This window comes from Triturus cristatus, chromosome 10 (assembly GCF_964204655.1).
Source record: "Triturus cristatus chromosome 10, aTriCri1.1, whole genome shotgun sequence".
Lineage (NCBI taxonomy): Eukaryota > Metazoa > Chordata > Amphibia > Caudata > Salamandridae > Triturus > Triturus cristatus.
In genome coordinates, this window is record NC_140593.1 from 969712450 (window position 1) to 969735403 (window position 22954).

Below are 22954 nucleotides of genomic sequence, written 5' to 3' on the forward strand. Positions count from 1 at the left end.
AATCGCTTCTCAGGTATAATTCTTTATGTGAACAATGTATGTCTGGCACACTGGGTGTAGCACTGTCCATCATGTAAAATGGAGCTACAGATTCAGCTTTGATTGCCATCTGCACCATGCCAATACCATCTCTGCCTCCAACAAGTGGATTCTGGTGAACCTCTCCGTTGCTTTGGATTAACTATCTCACAGACTATACATGTTTATTGCTGTACATCTACTGTATCTTCTCTGCCAGATAGGCCCCAACAGTGTAGATTTTCTCATTGGATTTAGAATGGCATCTATAAAATTTCCTATGGCTAATGTGTTCTACCTTGTACACTTCTCAAATGTCTCTTGAGATATGTTTGGTGGAACACAGAGATCTGCAACTTGAAGTGCTTTCTCCTGATTCCTGTCTGCAGATACATCAACAGTTGCAGTAATAACACCAATACAGTATTTAATCTATGCTAGATGAGGTTATACACAACCATCGTTTTTTGGGACTGACACTGTGTAAGATCTTTTTTGTTAACTATTCAATTGGAGTCAGGAACATGCAAACAAACTCATCAGAACACACTATGACATGTGTGGTTGGTAGCTGACCATAAACTAATTACATGCTCATGTATTTAGGTGCCGTGGCTCAGGTCACAGGTCTGGACTCAGTAGTGAATGTCATCCTGTTGACCTGACATAGAGGTTCCGGTGTGACTCTTTCATTCTACTGATGATCCTCAAGCTCAGAAAGTGAGAACCCTGAAGAATGATAATCAAAGCCCTGTCCACATCCAGCCACTTTCTTCTGCTGATCTTAAAAGAAAATGCAAAGTTATGCATCCATCCTCCTGATGGATACCCCCTGGCCTCTCAAAATGAAAATATGATTATCCACCTCCTTTCCGAGGCGCTCAACTTGAGAGTGTGGTGGCGTATTCAATGGTAACTTAATTTGCCACATGGAAACGTGCAATTAAATAAACTGAAATCTAAATGGAAGCTGGCTTAAAGAATGGATACTGAACCTAAAACTACCAAAATTCCCTTTGTATGGATGGCTGGGCTACCATAATGTCCCCCTCTCACTACTTATATCCTCACACATAGCATTAGAGATGGTATCACTAATCACCTCATTAGTGACCTCACTGCTGGTGTCACACGTCATCACCCTTACTTTAAAGGATATGCCCCTTTAATGATGTGATCTAAGATGTCATTGGTGGTTGCATAACTAACCATACCTGAGAAATGGCACGGTTTTACATTTAGAACCTTACAGATAACATCCCCTCAATGAAAGTTTTTAAACAATTTTTTTTGTGAGACAATGTCCCTTTTGGTGTAGTCCCCGCCATTTTTTTGCTGCATTTTATTCCTGGTTTTTAAACCCTGCACACTGGGGCACTGCGGGCTGGTGCCCAGCGGTTGTTAGCTGACCCCCCAAAACATGTAGAAATTAGTGAAACCCTGATTGGCTTTTTAATTTTTGTACAAGACCATAACATATGGTGCGGAAATACACCCATAACATGAAATGGCAGGGAAACTATTCAGGTCTGGATTAGAGTTGCAGACAAGTAGGACTAAGGATATTTTGGAAGGGACATTGATGATATTTTTCCCTAATTTGGCAGGATATTAATTGGTTTGCATATTGGTTGAAAAGCGAAACGAAAGTTGAGTTTGTGGACCAAGTAGATATCTATAGTATATTGTTTATGGGGATAGTTGTATTTTCCATCATGACCAAGGGTTGCCTCAGCCCTCTCCTGAAGTGTAGCTTGGCATCCTCTTTCTACATGGTACCATGGAAAATGAATTCACAACAAAACTCACAAATGCAGGCTAGTAGATGTTTCCTAGGTTCCACCTTTTTCGGCTTAGTTTGAATTGCTTATCAGTGGTTGTGAAAAGGTTTGGGCTCAGGCATACAAAGGCCACAGAGTGCACTATTCTCACATTTTGTGACTAGAGTCAATTCGAAAAAGTTATTTCCGTTATATAGGGCAAAGTAGTTACTGTGCCTCACAATACCGATTGGTAGTACCAGGATTGATATTGCGCCCTATTTTAAATGGGACTCTATTGATGAGGCCCTAGGACTTCCTTTGATACTTTCTGCATATGGATGTGCTGCTTCTAACCCACCTACCTACCTATTTTATAGGTAGAGGGAACTGCATGTTACATTGAACAGTGAAACTTTGTGCCTATATATAGCTAATGAAAAGTATGTTTGCATCTGTTTTTTTCTAGTTGCCTTAAATTTCCAGACGCCTGGCACAGAGATGGATATCTATCTAGGTCGATTCCGGGACAATGGCTCGTCTGGCTATATTCTAAAACCAGATTTCCTGCGCGAAAAGCATGCTGAATTTAATCCAAGATCCATCACAGATGGAAAGTGGAGGACAAACAAGAAATTCCATGTTATGGTAAAGATCATATACTGCTTACACTGTCAGCTGTACAACCATTTGTTGAGAATAAGAAAATAATTTTTCATCTTTATCATCAAGCTTATTTTGGAATTTATAAAACATAACATCAAATACAAAACCCATTGACATCTTAAAAAATAAAAATATTCAAATTCACACTTCTATAAATTGCAAAGATAGAAATAAACCAAGAGCTTATCATGCTAATAATGGCAATCATATTATCATGTATTACACAAACGTGTATTGTGAACTGGGTAATTGCAGTCATTACCTTATCCGAAGCATCAAATAAGAGAGGGAGAATATTAAAAATTTAAAAGAGCCTATGTAAATCTGCTTCTGAACTTAGAGTGTAAAACATTTATGGCCCGATTACGATGTGGTTAGGAAAGCATTCCCCCGTAGGGCTGTTTGCAATGCATTTAGGAAGGCCTCTTAACGGCATTTGCTCCTTCCGAATCGGATCGTGGACGTGTCTGCCCGACTGAGGGCCAGATTACAATGCGGTTAGGAACATAGGCTCCCATAGAAGTCAATGGGAGTCCAACCAAAATCTTATCTGGAAGCATCCTGATGCATCATACTCGGCTGGTCTGACTCTCCCGATCCAAGTCGGAAACCATTTCCAAACCGATTCGATTGGGAAGATTTCCTAACCGCATCGTAATCGGGCCCTCAGTTGTGCATTTGCTAGATTTTTCAATCTAATTATCCAAGCAGGTATCAGGACAGAGCAAATACAAGTGGGGGGGGAATATATCTGCTTTCGCTGTTCATAAGGCGACCATGTAGCTACATGTTCCCATGCTCAGAAAATTCTGAGATAATTCATTTCATCTGTGACTTGTGACAAAGAGGGAAAAGCAACAAAAATTAGCATGTTTCAGGTAACATCACAGAAAGAGCAAACATTTGATGACGACTACTGGCTGCGAGACCATTTGGCAGATAATTTTTAAAAATAGAAAGCTTAATCTGAATTTGAAAAATATTTTTTTCAACCTGTGGCTCAATAAATAAGTCTCAAATGGTAGAATATGTTCATGTGCTGAAAAGTTACATGTAGGCTTGCCATGAGTATTTCCCATCATTCTGCTTTCATCCAGTGATACTGAAAACCTATTTTAAGGCCTCCATCCATAGTAGCTGTTTTGAGAGTAGGGCCGTGACATTGGTTTAAAAGCCTTCGTTCTCAAAGGATGAACGCACATTCAAGAGCTGAAACAAATTTAGTACGTTCTTAACGGTTAAGCCTCCCTTTAATGCAACAAAGCTGCATTTGACCAACGTCTGCACCAATATGAAAGCATTCTCAGTTTTGCTACGTGTTGTATTTCTCTAATCATCACATCAATGGGTAAAAGCACTGATGGAGTACTACCTGGTAGTCGCAAGAGTTTTTTAATAATATTATTTTCTAGTATCTCCAGTTTTAGCCCCATAATTGAGAACCGTATAAGGCAACTGATTACACTTGGGCTCTACAACCTTCAATCAGAGGTGTATTGGCATGGGAGTCCAACCTTTTCGCATAGCCCAGAGTTTCCTTTGCTTTGTAATTAAGAGAAATAGCATTCTTTACAAGTTTGTTGGACCAACTGTTATTTGCAGCAAATCTAGGGGCACATGCATCAAAGGTTTTTGTGAGCGCAAACGGTGCGATTCGCAAAAATCGTCCGTTTGCGATCGCAAAAGGCCATTTTGCAATGCATGAAAGTGTTGGGAATGCGCAATTTAGCAAATCGCAATTACTTGCGATTTCCTAAATTGCGATTGCATTTAAGTAATCGCAAGTTGCGATTCTTTAAATGCAATGCAAGAAGCACTTTGAAATAGCGATTTCACTATTTGGGGCCGCAAATTACCGAGCAATTAACCTGGTCAGTAATTTGCAAAAACTCTAAAAAATGCACTAAAGTGCATTTTTCAAAGTTTCAGGTTAAACACACACATGCCCTTGGGGCATGTGTGTGCGTAACATGGGTGCACACCACAGTTTCAGGGTTCAACAGGGTGTCCTTTTGACACCCTTGCACCCTTGAAATTGCATGCGCAATTTGCGAGTACCAATTGGTACTCGCAAATTGCGCATGCAATTTCCCATTCATTCTTATGGGCATGTAGGCCCATAGGAATGAATGGGAAGCCATTCCTTGATTGGAATGTTTAGGAATCGCTATTTTTATAGCGATTCCTACATGCATAGGCTTTTGCGAGTCCTAAATTGCGATTCCTTAATAATCGCAATTAAGGACTCACAAAATCATACCTTGATGCATGTGCCCCCTTATGCCCAAATAATCAGGTTCATATAAAACAAGGTTTGCTTTGAACATGTAGGGAAATTAAAAATAATGAATTTAGTTTTTCGCTGCATTAACTACAAGTCCCAAAAAACTGTTCAACAAATTTCAGAGACTTATTGCTGTTTGGAAATGAGTTAAGTATCATCGGCAAATACTAAAGTACAGGCTTTTCTCTGGCTAAAACCAGGACTTTATGGGCACGCTGTGAAATATATAATCATTTATTAGGAGGGCCACCATGTTGGGTTCCAGTATGCACCTTTGATAAACTCTCCAATTGGTCGAAATAGCAGACGTGGTTTCACCATCTGGGACCATATCTTACTTTAGCATAATTAAGCTAAATGATCAGGTCTGAAGATTTCCGGAGTACCCATAAAGTAAATCAACAAAAACCATATACAATGCATGTTATCTAAGGGCAGTTTCCATATGAGTAGAAGAAACCAGAAGGGCTGATCAGTTGTATTCGCATCCTTCATAAAGTCCGCCTAATATTGTGAAAGCACTTGTTTAGCATCACCCTGTTCTTTTAATGTGGCCAGCGTCGTATTTGAAAATGTTTTCATGAGTTTTCTAACTTCACAGTGATTTGTAAAGAATATAAATATTGTTTACACTTTTTTGTCACAGAAAATCTGATATCTTAATTCATGTAGTAGAAACAAATTCATTCCTTAAAAAATCTCTGCTTTCATACTGTTCTGTTCATCTGCAGATAATTAGTGCCCAGCAGTTGCCTAAGGAGAACAAAAGCAAAAATTGTATTGTTGATCCATTGGTCACCGTGGAGATATATGGTGTTGCACGCGACTGTGAGAGAAAGCAAACCAGAGTTATCGACAACAATGGTAAGTGGACCTTCCTTGCCTCCAATTGCATTTCATCGAACATGGTCACTATACAGTTCAACAATGCTTGTCCACAGATATATATATCTGAAGCTTTCCTCGTTCCATCTTTCTTGCAGGTTTTAACCCGATGTGGAATGATCAGTTCCTCTTCGAGATTGATGTACATGAACTAGCTATAGTGCGATTTGTTGTAGAAGACCATGATTCATCGTCGAGAAATGATTTTGTTGGACAATACACTTTACCCCTTACATCGCTGAAGCCAGGTAAATGTGCTTTGAAAGAGTGAGAGGAGGGCGACTATTATTGTATCAAAGACCACCACCAATATTATCAATTACTAGATAGCTAGGCCACTGATTAACATTTGCTACTGATTCTGTGCTACTGACTTTGTGAACCACAGTGTGTGCACATCCCACAGATAGAAATATATCATTATATTTGTAGACCTAGATTTTGTGAAGCCATTCTGCAACCATTTCTGTGATGTGTGTACAAATACCTTAGACTCCTATTACTTCATTGGATAGGGGGCCCAACACCCATGTGCCTTCATTAGCCAAGCACAGTCCGTTACTTATCAGTGCATTTATGCGCAGTCTTTGCCAACAGAGCATATTGTTTTCTGTACAAAAATATGAAAACCCCAAACTTCAGTATTTCTACTAAATTGTAGCTCTTACTCTTGTGGTATAACATTGACTGAAGGGTCTGCCCCAATGCAAAGTGTTGTGGGGGTCCCTTAGAGTCCTGCATCTTGCATGTATGGTTAACTGGGGCCTGTTCTGTACAGTGTTGGCGCCCCTGGGCATTACTTTCCGCTTACCATGATTATTATTGCTGACTAATTCAGTAAGAGACGAAATATAGGCTAATACCACTACCACCACTTTATGGGACTTTACTCACATAGCATGTATGTCTATTAACATTGCGGCTGAAGCACATAGAAGACTAAGAGAATCCTGCATACTTGTCAAATAGATTTGGGTGACTCCCAGTTTCACTAGTGTTGCTGCAGAAATAAAATCTCACTTGGCAGCCAGCATTTAGCACCTGGAAAATCTTTGATTAATCTAGCTCCTCTGTACAGAAACTCCACCTCCGACAGAAATCCACACTCCTAAGGCATACATTATAAGGAAACTTAAATGTAAGCAATGTTTGATAAATAACTTTCATATCTAATTTTTAAAGTTGTCAGTTTGTTAGAAACACAGACTTAACTTGTATGTATCACTAAAGGATTTTGCTTAGCTAAGTTCAACGTAGCCGCAAACAATCTTCACTTAGCACATACATTTTTTGCAAACATTAACAAACCAGTGTATATACGGATCACCCATTGGAGGGCATTACAGTTAAAGTTTGAGAAATTGTGAAACGAGACAGGAAATAAGAGAATCTCCCTGACATGCAGGGAGAAATCTCCTGCGTTTCAGAGAAATTTCTGTTTTGTTCTGCGGAGAGCACCCTGCTTAGCAGTTCGCCAAGGCCTGGTGGCCGCCAGGCATGCAGGGCTTTTTGCCAACAGCGCACCTGTGGCGCAGTCCTCCGGCAGAGCCCTCTTGCCCTCTGGTGGGCTTGCAGACTGGGGGATGGGGTCTTTATGGCCATACTCCTTTGGTGAAGGCAAGAAAAGTAATTTTAATGATAGGACCTTTTCGTTATTCCAACACTTCACAAAAATTGTCCCCTGTAAGAGTGCATTCAAGTATCGGTAGCAGGAGCTGTGGTATGAAATGTAATCTTTATTTGTCTCTTCACTTCCCTTCAAGGCTACCGACACATCCATCTGCTGAACAGGAATGGAGATCAGTACGCTGCTGCCACTCTCTTTGTGCACACAATGCTTTTGGACTCATGAGAGAGCTTCATGCCAACCAATCTGGCCTTTTTGCTAAGACCGAAAGAAAACAAAGACATTAGCACCTGTTCTTTTTTTCTGTGAACTCTTCGTCTTTGACACACCATAATCTCCTACTGTAAAATGTATTTTAATTAATTGTTTTAGCGTTTTTATCCTTAATGATCTGTTTATGGGTATTTTTCTACAAGTACTGTAAATGTTTTAGTACATTTTACCTTCTTATGGGTCTAAGTTAGTGGAAGAGACTGGTGGAAAAAAAGTGAGAAGTAATGAGAGCTGTGTCTGAGGCAAAGTAATCGCTACCGGTGTCAGAGACTTCATAAATGTAGGACTAAAAAAGCACAGCTATTACACCAGCTCACACTGCTGTGTTACATCAGAGGTGTCTGACCCGGAAGAAGTGAAAGAGAGGCTCAGTGAGTTTAGTCATCAGTGTGTTGTATATAGCAGTGACCTGTAGTCACTGCAGTCTATTGTATCCACCGCTCTCACTTAGTTGCCTCAGCAGCTTTCACTTTGCCTCACTGCTGAATCCCAGACTGTATTATAGCAGGGCAAGTTGCATTGTCTGAGGCAGACCTGATAGTGAAGGATGCATGTGTTGCAGTTTATTCTTATAGAAATGTGTATGTAACAAACAAAGTGGGAAGGCACTACGCATTTTAATGAAAGTTTTTAATGAAAATATATACTGACATGCTTTTATTATTTTAATAATTATTTGCTTTTATTATTTTAAATAATTATTAATAGGGACTGCAATAGGGCGCCGATACAGTCCATGTTATGCAAACAGATTTTGTTTTAATGAATGAGAAGTACGTTAAACTTGTGTGAAGGACTGTCATGGGTTCCGCAGCGAAAACTGCGGGCCCACTTCTTTGTCTCGGTGTCAGCATTGTATTACAAAGAGAACCTGTAGCAATGAATGCAAGCATTTACGATTATTTTCTCTGCAATTGTTTCATATACTTCAATTGTTTATGACTGTGCAGCATGTTTCGCTCTAAAATGTGTAACATCTGTCTCAGCTACCACAGAGCCGAACAAAGATACTGGCTATATGAGTCGCTAGTGTAGTCAATCAGTTATTTAAATGTGCAGTTTATGAATATGCCTGCTTGTAGGTTAAAGGTTCCTTTTCTCCAATGGCCATCTCACATTTTTCTAGATCTTGCAGGAAAAGCTACTACATTTTCAACTGTGTGCCAAACCAGGATATGCAGTGTTACCTATCTACTTGAATATCTGGCCTTTTCTCTTTTCTCTCTAGCTCTCCTTGATCTCCTCTCCATCTGTCAATGTCATGATTCCCCACTTTATCTCTAGAATAATTTGTCTTTACATTTATCGTTTATAGTTCCATCTTAGTATGTCTCACTTTTTGCTTTTCAGTTGCCGCACCACTGTGTTACTCAGTCTCTATTCCTTTATCTTTCTCAACCAAAATAACTCTATATCCATCCATAACCTGCATAATCCAACCTTTCAGCATGGCATCAGCTGAAGTTGTTGTTCTGAATTCGGCTGTTAAATATCAAGATGTTATTTACATAGAAGCTACAGTTTTATGATGCTTAAAAGTATCTAAATATCATTTTATAGTTTTCTAAAGTAGGAACTGACATTTTAGCTGTCTATACAGGTGCACAATCTATAGCATAATGAAATTTATGTAGGCACCATTAATAACAGAAATCTTCTTTGGCGTAATTTTTTGTAACCTATAGAATTGGATAACATTATTTCTGTCTCAGATATTCTATTTTTATAAGTTGATGTTTACATGGGACTAACGTGAAGCCGCCTTATAGACTGTTAAATGAATCAGTTTTGTGAGACTGTCTATTGACTGACTTGTCATTGCTTTCTTGTCCTAAATTTAGTAATAAAATGTGATGATGCTGAACAGAAACAATTCTGTGTCATGTGCATAGTGTAATCTTTATTTCTTAGTGTTTTGTGCGTTCTTCCGTGGTTGCATTCACAATTCTTAAGATTGAGGGTGGACGGTGTTGTTTGACTGATGTAAATCAAATGACTGCCTATTGGGCCCCTGTAAAAGCCTTCAGAACCTGGCCGAAAGAATATAAATTTGTAAGGTCAGAACATTATAAAACTTTGAGAAAGTCTAATACTTGGGAAGAATGTACTCTGACCACTCCCATCTATGCAGCACATATAACTACCACAAGAGGGTGACTAAGGTGTCAATGGCTGCTAAGAGTAGATATGCTGACAAATGTGGCATCTCAGTGGAACCTGAAGTAGGGCCTACATCGATATTTTTAAGAAATTAATGGGCTTTTTGCGTATCAAGGAGATGGATTCTGAAAATTAGGAACTGGGTGGAGCATGAATAAGGAAACCATTTTCAGCCTGCTGCTAATTGCACAGCTGCAAATGTGTGAGCCAAATCCAGCAGATGACCCTATACAAAGAAAAACATAATAAGAACCTGGAAACCTTTTAAGATTTTATTTATCAAAATATTGAATAAAACATGAGAAGGATAAGTCAAGAAAACTGATGATTGATTAAAAGCCAGAGATAATAGATTTATAAAGTATTTTAAGCTCCCATATCACACACTGACATGCACTCAGATTGATAGTAGCATCTATTTCTTACACTGCTAAGCAATTATACCTAACAACATCTTCCTGCCTCGATACAGAGGCACAAATGATGAGAGAAAACTAGCCAAGCTGATAAGTACTCGTAGATCAGGTGTAGACAAATACCTTAAAGAATGTGAAATAAAGATTGTTATAGAATATCTTGCAGGAAAACAGAAATTGCCAGATCCTAAATTTGATAAGGTCTCTGAGGAGGCCAAACAAAAAGGTATGTTGCCAAGGGAGGAACGGACATCGCTCCTACTGGCTGAGGCAGTGAGTAGTGGTGATGGGTGGTTTCTCAAGATCTGATCAGCGACTGCAGCTGGATCAGGCTATGCAAATGAAGTTCAAGATGACACCAGAAGTGCCTTGGTGTAGCTCAGCTGATCTGCTAGCCAGTCTGCAACATTGGAGAAGCTCCAGGGTGACGGCCACCCTTGAGATCGCCTGATAGAATCCAGGTCATCTCTGGGTGGACTTCCTCTGTGGAAAAGGTCCTTCCCACCATGAGGCCGAGGCCTCGTCCGTGAATTCAGTGAGTGACCCTCTCCACCGACTCTCCCCTATTGGCACAATGAGGGGCAGGGCATACCCCAGAGAGATTTGCTCATATTGACATGGGGTGGGAACTTTTCCCCTCCATTGTGCGAGGTGTTGGACAACTTCCCCAGAAAGGCTCATCACAGACAGGCTGGTCTGTTGAGATTGAGGACATAGGCACCCTTACACCCTGATCTTCTTTTTGGTGATTCTTGCCTTGAGTTGGGGGGAATTGGTCGTCGCTTCAGGGATGCTGTGGGAGTGGCCAAGGGAGCTGTCGTATGGCAAAAGGCCAACACGCATGGGCACTATAATAGTAATCAACTGATTGTGCCTATTTGCGTCTTCCCTACCGTTCTTGGTTGCAAAACATGTTCTGACCACAAAATATCTTGAAATAGAGGCAGCTTGGCTGACAAGTATTAAACAACATGAGTAACCACACATCTTGTCTTTTCTAGTCATGGCATCTCAAAGAGGCAAATATACTAAGGTGAAAAGCGAGATGGAATAGACACATGGGAGGATGCTGGCACTTCCGATTTTGGCACATTGACCACATTGGACACAGAGGAGGCTGAGGCTTCAGAAACAGTCGATAATGTCCAACTTCTGATGCATGAGTAGAAGTCAGGGCTCTCATCTCTGCATCAAGACTTGGCAAAAACTATTTGTGAACTCGATGACAACCCGCAGAAAGTTGAAACCAGGCTGGACTAGATCAACACCTTCATAGTGGGACAGGCCCAGTGACTAGGATGCCCTAACAGAGAGAGCAGTGGCACCTTCCTCGCAGACTAACTGGAGGATACTGAAAACTGATTTAGGGAGATCAACGTCCGGATTCGTGGTATCAACACTGAGGTTCATAATTTCAAGCTATGGTCCTGTGTTAAAGCAGCTTTTCCGCTATATCGAGTCTAAAAATGATAGCGTGCAGCTCGGGCTGGACAGGACACATAGTGTCTTTTCTGCATACCAGATGGAACAGAATGTTCGAGTCATGTGAGCTGTAGATCACATGCTTTGCATACTTTTGCCATCTAGTGTTGAGTCCGGATTTTTGCAAGTTGTTTTTGTTCGAAGAAGTCTGTCCAGTCACGAGGTAGGTGACTCTTCCTTTCGGTGATAGTGGGCATGGGCATCTACTCCATTGGCAGATTGTGTTTTTCCGCCATCGCGTTCAGATGGGTATTGTTGCACTCTGCTTCAGAATCGATCCTCAGGTTCCTCCTCGGTGCGTACTTCTCTCTACATCAACGGTATTGTTCTCGAACGCGCTTCTCTCTCCGTGATTCAAATTAAAACTCAAGATCTCGACATTTCTGTCTGAAAATCTGCAGGTGGCCTCCCTGCCCATCCGTGTCCATTCGGCTCCTCGTCGATATAACGGACCCCATTTAAATTCTGTCCTCTGTGCTACGTGAAATATCTGCACACAGACTCATCAGGTGTGTAATTTGTGCTTGTCCACCGAGCACAAAGAGCAAGATTGCGACGCGTGCCGTTCCTTTAGATTAAAAAATCTCTCTGTGATCGTCGGGCTCGACTTCGAGACATGAAGCATCAGCGGTTGGATGTCACACCGGATCTGTTCGGCGACAACTCCGAACAAGGAGTATCAGCGGCAGAAGAAGAGAAACTGGCTTCGGCGGCGTCCGACTCCGGTTCGGAATTGCAGATCTACATCGGAGACGATGAGGTGCCGCAGGGACAAGGGGACATGAGTACTGAAGACACCTTCTGCCCCCCTCCCACCGTCCCTAGAAAATCTAAGGCTTCGGCACTACCTCCGCCTCAAGGCCAAGATCGGCACCGAGAAGAGGTTTCTCAAGCTCCGCCTTTGGGCTCGGCACTGGAACCTTCCAAAAAGCCTTCCGTCTCGGGACTGAGTCACCCAAAGTCTACCTCCAAGCCAAAACCTTTGAGCTCCAAACCCAAAATCAGATCCGAACCAAAATCTTCAGATCCGAAACCCTCGACACCTATACTCGACAAACCCACGGAGTCGAAACCTTCGGCACCAAAAGGAATTTCTGGCTCGACTCCGAAAACTTTGGTGCCGAAAAGCAAAGACTTGCCTGCAATTTCGCCGGATCCCAATAAAGACACTCCTATTAAATTGGATCCGAAACAGAAAAAAATGTATATTTATCCAGATACAGGACACATTCATGCTGAACCATCATCTAAGCACAAGCTTCCCGATGATGATGAGCCACATATAATTCCTTTAAAAAAGAAAAGTGTAGACACTAGCCCCTTTCACACTTCTCCATCCCCTCCTCCTCCCTATTCACCACAGCATGATCCATTAAACATTACACCTGTCAGTCTCCTCCACCTCACCTTGACACAGGTGACACTGATAAAGATGAGGCAGAACTTCCAGATCCTTTGACAGATTACACCACTGATCCTCCACAGGGAACATACTCAGATCTTTATCCTGCCAGGCCATCTCCACCTGATGACAACCTTTCTTACCAACTGCTAATTGCCAGGGCAGCAGAATACCATGGGGTGGAGTTACATAAAGAGGCTTTAGAAATAGATTTTCTCTTCGACACATTAGGGTCACATAAATCTAATCAAACACTCCCTATGCTCAAAGGTATGTTAAGGCATACAGACGATATTTTTAAAGACCCCGTCCGTGCTAGGATTCTTACTCCAAGAGTAGACAAAAAATATAAATCTTACCCCTCAGATCCCATTTTTATTAAGGGTCAGTTACCACTTGACTCCTTAGTGGTGTCAAATACCAGAAAGAGAGCTAATTCTCAAGCATCTGGGGATGCCCCTCCCCCAAATAAAGAGTCGAAGCTGATTGATGCTTCAGGCAAGCGTGTAGTGGCGCAAGCAGCTAATTAATTGCGTATTGCTAATACGCAGGGCCTGCTGGCAAGGTATGATAGAGCCCACTGGGACGAAATGGAACAATTACTGCAGTTTCTCCCAGATGAACATAGGGCAAAAGCTCAGGACTTAGTCCAAGAAGGGAAATTAATTTCCAATGCTTCTATCAGATGCGCTCTAGATGCAGCTGACTCCGCTGCTAGAGAAGTGAATACCAACATCTTACTAAGACATCATGCTTGACTACGGATGTCAGGATTCAAGCCTGAGGTCCAACAAATTATACTGAACATATCTTTTGACAAAAAGCACCTTTTGGTCCTGAAGTCAATTTAGCATTAGAAAAAATGAAAAAGGATACTGATGTGGCAACATTGATGGGAGTGCTCCAATCTCCCTTAAATAGAGGTTCCTTTCAGCGCTCTTTTTATAGAGGAGGGTCCAAGTCTACAGGGACGGACCAGAACACTTTCTCATATAAAGGAAATTCCCAAACCTCCTTTACAAAAGGGTTTTTCAGAGGGTGTTACAGGGGTAATAGTCCCAGGGGCAGAGGTCAAAACACCACACCTTGAACTTCCCCTTCCTCAAGCAAGCAGTGACTTCCCAACACTTCACGCTGACTATTCCACACCTGTCGGCGGGAGACTTCAAAACATTCTGCCCATTTGGAAATCATTAACAACCGACAAATGGTTGCTTGGAATTATCCAACATGGCTAGTGTCTGGAGCTTATCAACAATCCTCCAAACATTCCTTCTCAACCGCACAAAATGTCGCCAGACCACCAGCACATGCTTCAACAAGAAGTGCACTCGCTATTACTCAAAGGGGCTATAGAACCAGCCCCACTCCAATATCATGGGTCAGGGGTTTATTCCCTCTACTTTCTCATCCCCAAAAAGGACGTCACTTTGAGACCTATTCTGGGTCTCAGAGAGTTAAACAAATACATACTGTCAGAGCATTTTCACATGGTCACTCTTCAACAAGTGCTTCCCATGTTGCAGCAGGGCGACTTTATGTCTACGCTAGATCTAAAGGTCACCTACTTTCATATTCCAATTCACCCGCTCATCACAAATACCTCAGATTTGTGATAGCAGGCAAACATTACCAGTTCAAAGTACTTCCATTTGGCGTCACCACAGCCCCCAGCGTGTTCACCAAATGTCTCACAGTAGTAGCCGTTCATCTCAGAAGATAAGGTATACATACCTTTCCTTACCTGGACGACTGGCTTGTCAAAGCAAGCACTTACCTAACCTGCATGCTACACACTCAGAAAACAGTACATCTGCTTCATCATTTGGGTTTCACAATAAATGTACAAAAATCTCACCTGTATCCAGCACAGGCACAGTCTTATCTAGAAGCTTCCCTCAATACTCTCAAAGCCCTAGCTACTCCCAATGTAGCCAGGATTCACAATATTCAGGCCACAATACTACAGTTTCAACCCAATCATTACCAGCCAGAGTCATCATTCAGCTGCTGGGAATGATTGCGTCCTGCATTGCGATCGTACCTCATGCAAGGCTTCACATGCGTCCTCAGCAAGAATGTCTAGCACGTCTATGGAATCCATCACAGGGTCTATTAACCAATCTAGTGTTGGTAGACAGCCGCACCCATCGCTCTCTGCAGAGGTGGAACCTTCAAAATTTAGGAAAGGGGCGGCCCTTCATAGACTTGATTCCACAGATCATATTGACAGCGGACGCATCTCTAACTGGTTGGGGTGCTCACCTTCAACATCAGATGGTACAAGGGTTGTGGTCAACTACCTAGAATTGCTAGCAGTGTTTCTAGCACTCAAAGCTTTTCTCACCCAACTTCTAGGCTAGACTATCCTAGTCCGCAGAGACAACATGACAGCAATGTATTACCTACAAAAACAGGGAGGGACACGCTCTTTTCTGCTGTCGCGTCTTGCGCAAAGCATTTGGAATTGGGCGGTTCACCACAAAATCTATCTCCTAGCAGAACACCTTCCAGGAGTAGACAATCAGGTTGCAGACCTGCTCAGCAGACACAGGCAGCAAGCTTCCAAAGGCAATGCTCTATGAATTAATTGGTCAGGGATATTTGCTTACACTTTTCCGCTTCTCCCACTACTTTTGTTGCTGGTTCGGAAGCTCAGACAAATGTCCCTAAAACTCATATTGATAGCCCCCACTTGAGCTCGACAACCTTGGTATACTACCCTGTTAGAACTCTCTGTGGTTCCACATCAAAGGTTACATCTCACACCCTCTCTACTCACTCAGAGCCATGGAGAAACCAATCATCCAAATCCCAAAGAACTCAACCTAGCGATTTGGCTCCTGAAATCATACAGATTGGTTATTTACAATTGCCACCAGACTGCATGAATATTCTTAAAGAGGCTAGAAAGCCTACTTCTAGAGCATGTTATGCTGCTAAATGGAAACTTTTTTTGTTTATAGTAACAACAACCATATCAATCCACTTGCTGCTTCTGTACAAAACATCATTTGTTATCTGTTGCATTTACAGAAATGTGGATTTGGCTATACATCCATTTGCTTACATCTAGCAGCAGGAGCTTCATATTTGCAAAACAGACAACACTTATCCTTAGTCAGGATACCAGTGATTAAAGCCTTCATGGAAGAATTAACAAGAGTAATACCACCAAGAATTCCCCCTGCTCCAGAGTGGAACTTAAACATAGTTCTTACAAGGCTAATGGTTCCACCGTTTGAACCCATGCACAAATGTCAGTTGCAATTCATGTCAAGGAAAATCGCTTTTCTCATAGCGATAACCTCACTAAGGAGAGTTGGTGAGCTTCAGACATTAACTATACAAGAGCCTTTCTTTCAGCTTCACAATGATAGAGTGGTTCTTCGTACTAATCCTACATTTCTCCCTAAAGTAGTTTCTGCTTTTCATATCAATCAATTATTTGTTATCTATCTTCTTTCCTCAACCTGATTCTGTGGCAGAACGAGCTCTACATACACTGGATGTTCGGCAAGCTCTACTTGCTACTAGCTAGAAAGAACCAAAGACTTCAGGAAAACAAAGCAACTGTTTGTTGCTTTCTCTCCACCTCACAAAGGCAATCCTATTTCTAAATGAGGGATTGCTAGATGGATTGTAAAATGTATCCAGACATGTTATACTAAAGCAAAGAGAACTTTGTTAGTACCCCCTAGGGCGCATTTCACTTGCAAAATAGGGGCCACTATGGCCTTCTTGGGAAATATCCCCATAGCTGACATTTGTAAGGCAGCAACATGGTGTACAACACACACATTCACCAACCACTATTGTGTAGATGTGTCCTCAAGACAACAGGCAAATGTAGGCCAAGCAATACTTTAAAAACCCTTTTTCCAACAACTACCGCCACTACAGGTTAGCCACCGCTTTAGGAGATTACTGCTATATAGACTATGCAAAGTATGTGATCTACAGCTCACATACGTCGAACGGAAAATGTTACTTACCCAGTAAGCATCTGTTCTTGGCATGTAGAGCTGTAGATTCACATGTTCCCACCCACCTCCCCAGTTTCCTGTAGTGGTTGTAGTTCTTATTTTACATTCATACGCATGGATATCTCTATTCTACACTTTCTAACTCCATTTCTCACCCTCTCCGGGAAAACAATCTAACAATGGAGTCGATGCCCATGCGCACTATCACCGAAAGGAGGAGTCACCTACCTCGTGACTGGAAAGACTTCCGAACAAAAACAACTTGCAAACATCCGGACCCAACACTAGATGGCAGGAGTATGCAACACATGTGAATCTACAGCTCTACATGCCAAGAACAGATGCTTTTTGGGTAAGTAACATTTTCCTTACCGCCAGACGTGGTTACCATGGTCGATTTCTTTAAGCTAAAGGAGAGAGTCATGACTAGGATAAGGGCAAAATGTGATTCATTTTTTGAGACAACTCGATAACTGTTTCAGGACTTATCGTCCATGAACTTTATCAGCTGTAAAGGATTTATCGATGTGACAACTACCCTATGCCAAAGGTCAATAGCCTGTAAGTGGAGATACTCTGTAAATCATCCTTGATGACGAAGCAAACATTGCTCAACATCAAGGAGAGACTCAGAGAATCGTGGGACTCGCTCACCCACCTGGAACTGGCGTTGAGGGAAATGGCAACCAAGAAGACTCTGCAAGGGTAGGAAGATGGAGAAGATCATCGACGGTGAAAGAGCTTAGAGGAACACTCAAGGCAAGATGAAGGTTAGAGAAGTATGCATGCCCAACAATCTCTGAAAATGACTGATCACTGGTAAAGAAATTTCGAAGGTATTCGAAATGCACTGGTGAACTTTGATCTCCAGGAGGCACTGCAGCACGCCATAGATCATGCTCCAATATCTTGACTGTTGACTCCATGGAATGGCTGGCTGATGGGGCCGGATGCCCCCAGCTGCAAGACCTTCAGTGCTCCTCCCTGCAGCATAAATCTATCATCGACAGGGCCCCTTTTAGGAGTCCCTTTCTCTCGGTGGGCCAGACCAAGGTCCCATCTAATGTGGTCTGCAGGATGCTGCCCAAACACTACAAGTACGCTACATTCCTCCTGTGGAGACTTCATGTCTTGGTTTCATTGAATATATGTTTATAGGTCAAAGCCAACCAGACAGTGCTGCTGTTTGCTAAAGACATCTATGGGAGATTCAGAAAACTTCCTTGAGAATGCATTCCGCCCGTTGCTTACCATTGGCTTTGTTTATAACTCACATTTTCTGGCTTTCTAATTGCTGGTTCTTTTGTTTTAAGCTGTCCAGAGGGAGTTTGTCCCTCCCGAGGAGCAAATCCTTTTCACACTACCGCTACTTGTATTCTTCCATGAATGATCCTTTCTGTAAACAGGCCCGTAAAATTGTGTTCTTATCTTGTCACATTTGCTATGCATTCAAAGACAGGGGTCAAATGTATATCTCGGGATCCCGAGGGAACTTGGTGTTTACTTTTCTTTCTCTGACTTCAAAGTGATAGGATTCATTTGCCAATCTTGCTGGATACTGGGGGTAGAAATGTTTTTTTTCTAGCATCAAAAATGTCAAATGAACTGTGCATATATGTGTAAACTGTATAGTTTTATTAGTAAATCTATATGTCTGTGCAAATTTAAAGGTCATTTCAATTGAAAATGTGTTGTCTCTAATGGCAGTGTTCTGCCACATCATGCATACACCACTCCACTCTACTCTGCACTCTACTCCTGATGAATACAGGCCCCAGCTAGGCCCGCAGGACACAAGGGTTCGCTCTCCTGTAATGGAATCTATAAGGAAGTTGGCACGGAAACTGCAAAGTACAAAGACAGAGTTTATTAACCCTTAAGGGTGGTCCTACAATCCATACAATACCCTTCAGTATTGCATAGAGTAGCACAAAGAACTTGCGTACACGGTCCCCTTTTATACACAACAGAGGGGCTCATAAGTGGGAGGATACAACATGAGGCGAAGAATGTTACCTTTTATGGACATTTTCGATACAAGATCAATATGTGGGCGGAGCTGACATACTCCTTGAGCCCGCGAAAACATGGTCAAGCAAGGACTAACTGATAACAGATGTGGTCAAGTCTGGGCATGCGCCAGACGGACAAAGGAACTATTTATAGACTGTTACTAGGCAGATTACAAGAGCAACTAACACAAAGATAGGACTCTCCTCGTGTTGAGCACGTGGAGACATGACAATACAAAATGGAGTCCAAACTTCAGTCAACATAACGAAAGAGACATGTGTAAGGCGGGAGAATTCATGTCTTTAGTAAATGCTTAATCACATCGTAGTTTCAATTTACAACAGACGACCCTTTCAGCATTTACTGAAGACATCCGGTTTGTTAGGATAATCATCGTATATGTCGATTATCATCATCTCTTCTACTTCCTTAGCTAAACTTTTCTGATAAGTGACATTGGCGATAGCTTTCTTATCGGGGATACAGAATGATATACATAAGGAACAGAGCAAGGGACCACATTGGACACAGATGCAGCAAGAAAACAGAACTGCTATAATTATACAGAGACCAGTTAAAACCTTCCAACCCCAAGCAGTGATCAATGCCCAGAACCATCCAGAAAAGGACCAAGTGCCGTTTTCTGTATGGATTTCAGCTGCAATTTTATGCAACCTGTTGATTGCATTATAGACTGACGGTGTGTGGTCAGGAATAAACACACAGCAACTACTTCCGATAATTTTACAAGCTCCACCTCGATCGGCTAACATAACATCTAACACCATACGATTCTGCAATGCAACAATTCTGGTAATCTGTAATTCTTCCGTAAGATTCCCAAGAGCAGCAGCGGTTTGGTTTGTCACAGCCTCTACCACTCTTGTTAATCTTCGAACTTTCCTACTATTTAGGGCAGCTCCAACGAAGAAAAACAATCCTAAATTAAAATCAATATACTGCTGCAGACTGGTGTCAGTCTGGTCCACGTCATCAATTGATAGAGTACGTTTATACCTATTTACAGTCACATTATTTAACAACTTCAAATCCTTATGATAGGATGCAGGTGCCAAAAATACAGGAGGCAACAAAAATGCTACATAACATACTCCGGACCAACCGGCTGGCAAACGGTAATAACCTTTATTTCCGCATACGAAGTATGTATTATGGGATGCTAAGAAGGTACTGTTATTCAACCCATCAATGTTTAATATGGTAATACAATCGCTAACACCAACAGGAATATAACCCACACTTTGGACACACAGGTCCGCTTGAGCTTGTGCCACTTGAATCACAAATTTGTCTTTTCCCACAGTGTCTCTGGTGTTCGTGAAAACATATGGAATCGATTCATTGTCTGGTCGATACTCTTCCCATTCCCAAATTGTCCCATTCGCTTGCGGATATCCATCTTTATCCTGATGACATTCTTTATTGAGTCTGAAGAGTAATCGTCCCACTGTGGGTTTCCGAGTGGCAAAAAGCAAAGTGTACCATGCTCTACAAGAGCCATTATGAGAGAAAGGAAGAGGTATGAATGGCGTTCCTCCTTTCTTCTGATGAGCTGGCATCATACCACATATCCAACAGTTCGTAGCATTTGTGGCAACGTGGGTATGATGCAACATCTGGATGAAAGTGTTATTCAAATAAGACTGACGATGCTTCAATTCTTGATACGGAAGGGTATAGAAGTAGTGCTCCTCAGGCACTGGAGTGGTCAACACAAGTAACTCTCGAGCAGGAGTCACATCCTCCACAAACCATGTGGTTATCCCAACAATAGCTACTGTGAGCATAAAACCTGTCGCACAAAGGATCTTCTTTTTCTCCATGTCAGAATAGAGAATCAATATCTTCCTGAAACTAAAAGGTTTGTCGGAACTCTTCCCCTTGGGCAGCGGTCGATTTCTTCACCAACGGGCCAAGACGGGTGTCGCTACACTAATGCAGGGCTGATCCCCCCCCCTTGCCTCATTGGCTCTCCGTTTCACTAACCCAAGGGCCGTTCTGACAACATGTCCCGATACTGAAGGATTCACTTTCTTGGCCTCAGATGATATCGCTTTCCTCCAGGAGCCGCGTGGTCCGGAAAGAGCTCCTCAGCGTCGTTCGATTCCACAGCACGGCCTTTCTCTGTGGTCAGAATCTCTTGTTGATCGGTCAATACAGCAGGCTCCACCAATCCAGGCGGTACTTTGCGGCAGTGCAGGGAATGGATCCAATTCTTTCTGTTGGAAACTCGCACAGCCGTCCTCGTTGCCAGTAAGACTTGCTCAGGACCAACCCATCTCGGCTCCAGGCTGTTCGTCCTGTCAAAGATTTTCACCATGACATAGTCTCCAGGCCGGAGACTATGTCCTTCGCCGGTGGACCGATCAGGGAGTGCCTCCCGGACCTGTTGATGAATAGAAACCAAGTTATCCGTTAACTGTGCCAGATAATCATTCATCAATACACAAGGTACATCATGCACAGTCTTAGGTTTTGGTGGACCCCAAATATTCATTGGACGTCCAAAGACAATCTCGTACGGTGTAAGACCGATTCGAGAGTGCGGTACCGATCTAATTGACAACAACGCCAGCGGTAAAGCATCTGGCCAAGTCAAAGACGTCGAAGCTTGAATTTTAGCGATCTTGAGCTTCAGTGTACCATTATACTTCTCGACTAGTCCTGCAGATTGAGGGTGGAATACTGCGTGGAACTTCTGGGTGATGCCTAGACCCTTCAAAACATACTTTATAACATCCGCTATAAAGTGGGGTCCGTTATCACTCCACAGAAGTCTACAAACGCCATATCGAGGGAAGAACTCCTTCAACAGCATCTTGGCGGTAGTCATTGCAGTATTGTCCTTCGTAGGGTATGCCTCAACCCATTTGCTAAAGGCACACACCACTACTAGAACATACTTCAAATTGTTACAACGCTCAAGCTGGATGTAATCCATCTGCAAAACCTCAAAGGGTGCAGTAGGTGTTACAAACCCTCCTGCTGGGGTTCGAGTACCCTTTCCTGGATTGTACCTCAGGCAGATCATACAGGTCTGCACCACCCTCTTTGCCGTGCTAGCAATCTCTGGATGCTCCCAGACTTGGGTAAGCAATTTTACAATTGCGGAAGCTCCAACATGTGCTAGCCCATGTGCCATCTGAACCATAGGTTGTACAAAAGCCGTGGGTAATTTCCATCTATCCATCTGCTTATTTCTCCAGCAGCCCTCATCATCCAATTCTCCCTCACTGGACCATTGCTCCCGTTCTTTGTCAGAAGCGGTCCTCTGTATTTCTCGCACTTCTTCCTTCGCATCATGCCATCTTTCTACTTGCGACTTCACTACATACATGGCAGTAGCACCGGGCTGCATCGCAGTCTCCCGTGCCACCCGGTCTGCTAACGCATTCCCTTCTCCAACTTTATCGACTACTTTCCTATGGGCGCTACATTTAACGATGGCAATTTTCTTCGGATATGTCAATGCAGTTAAAAGATTATGAACTAACTCCCCATGCATTATTTGTACTCCATGTGACGTTAAGAACCCTCTTTCCTTCCAGAGGAGGCCGAAATCGTGCGCTACTCCAAAGGCATAGCGGCTATCTGTATAAACATTCACACACAATCCTGTACTGAGCTCACATGCTCGTGTTAATGCTATCAGTTCCGCTGCTTGAGCTGAGTTCTGTGGTATGCGTGCTGTCTCCACTATTGTTTGCAATGTGGTAATCGCATACGCTGCTGAAGTCGTACCATCTGGTAGCTTCAGGCATGACCCATCCACCCACAGTTCTCCATCTACATCTGAAAAGGGCGTATCCTGGAGATCAATACGACCCTTTGTTTGTTCCTCGGTCACAAGGATACAATCATGTGCTTTCCGTGCCTCAGACCGAGTCTCGGGGTATGGCAACAATGTGGCAGGATTTAACGTCACGCACCTCTTTAACGTAATATGAGGAGCCAAAAGCGT

General features: G+C 42.5%; 1 protein-coding gene across 2 annotated transcripts in view; it reads left to right on the forward strand.

Moving 5' to 3' along the window:
• Positions 1-9383, forward strand: part of PLCD1 (phospholipase C delta 1) — a 413368-nt gene extending 403985 nt beyond the window's left edge. For both annotated transcript variants that reach the window (XM_085628871.1, XM_085628870.1), the window contains exons 12-15: positions 2248-2426; positions 5460-5592; positions 5712-5861; positions 7377-9383. In XM_085628871.1, coding sequence (XP_085484997.1) covers positions 2248-2426; positions 5460-5592; positions 5712-5861; positions 7377-7465 — 551 coding nt within the window. In that variant the 3' untranslated portion in view covers positions 7466-9383. The remainder of the gene's footprint in view (positions 1-2247; positions 2427-5459; positions 5593-5711; positions 5862-7376) is intronic.
• The last annotated feature ends 13571 nt before the right edge of the window (positions 9384-22954 follow it).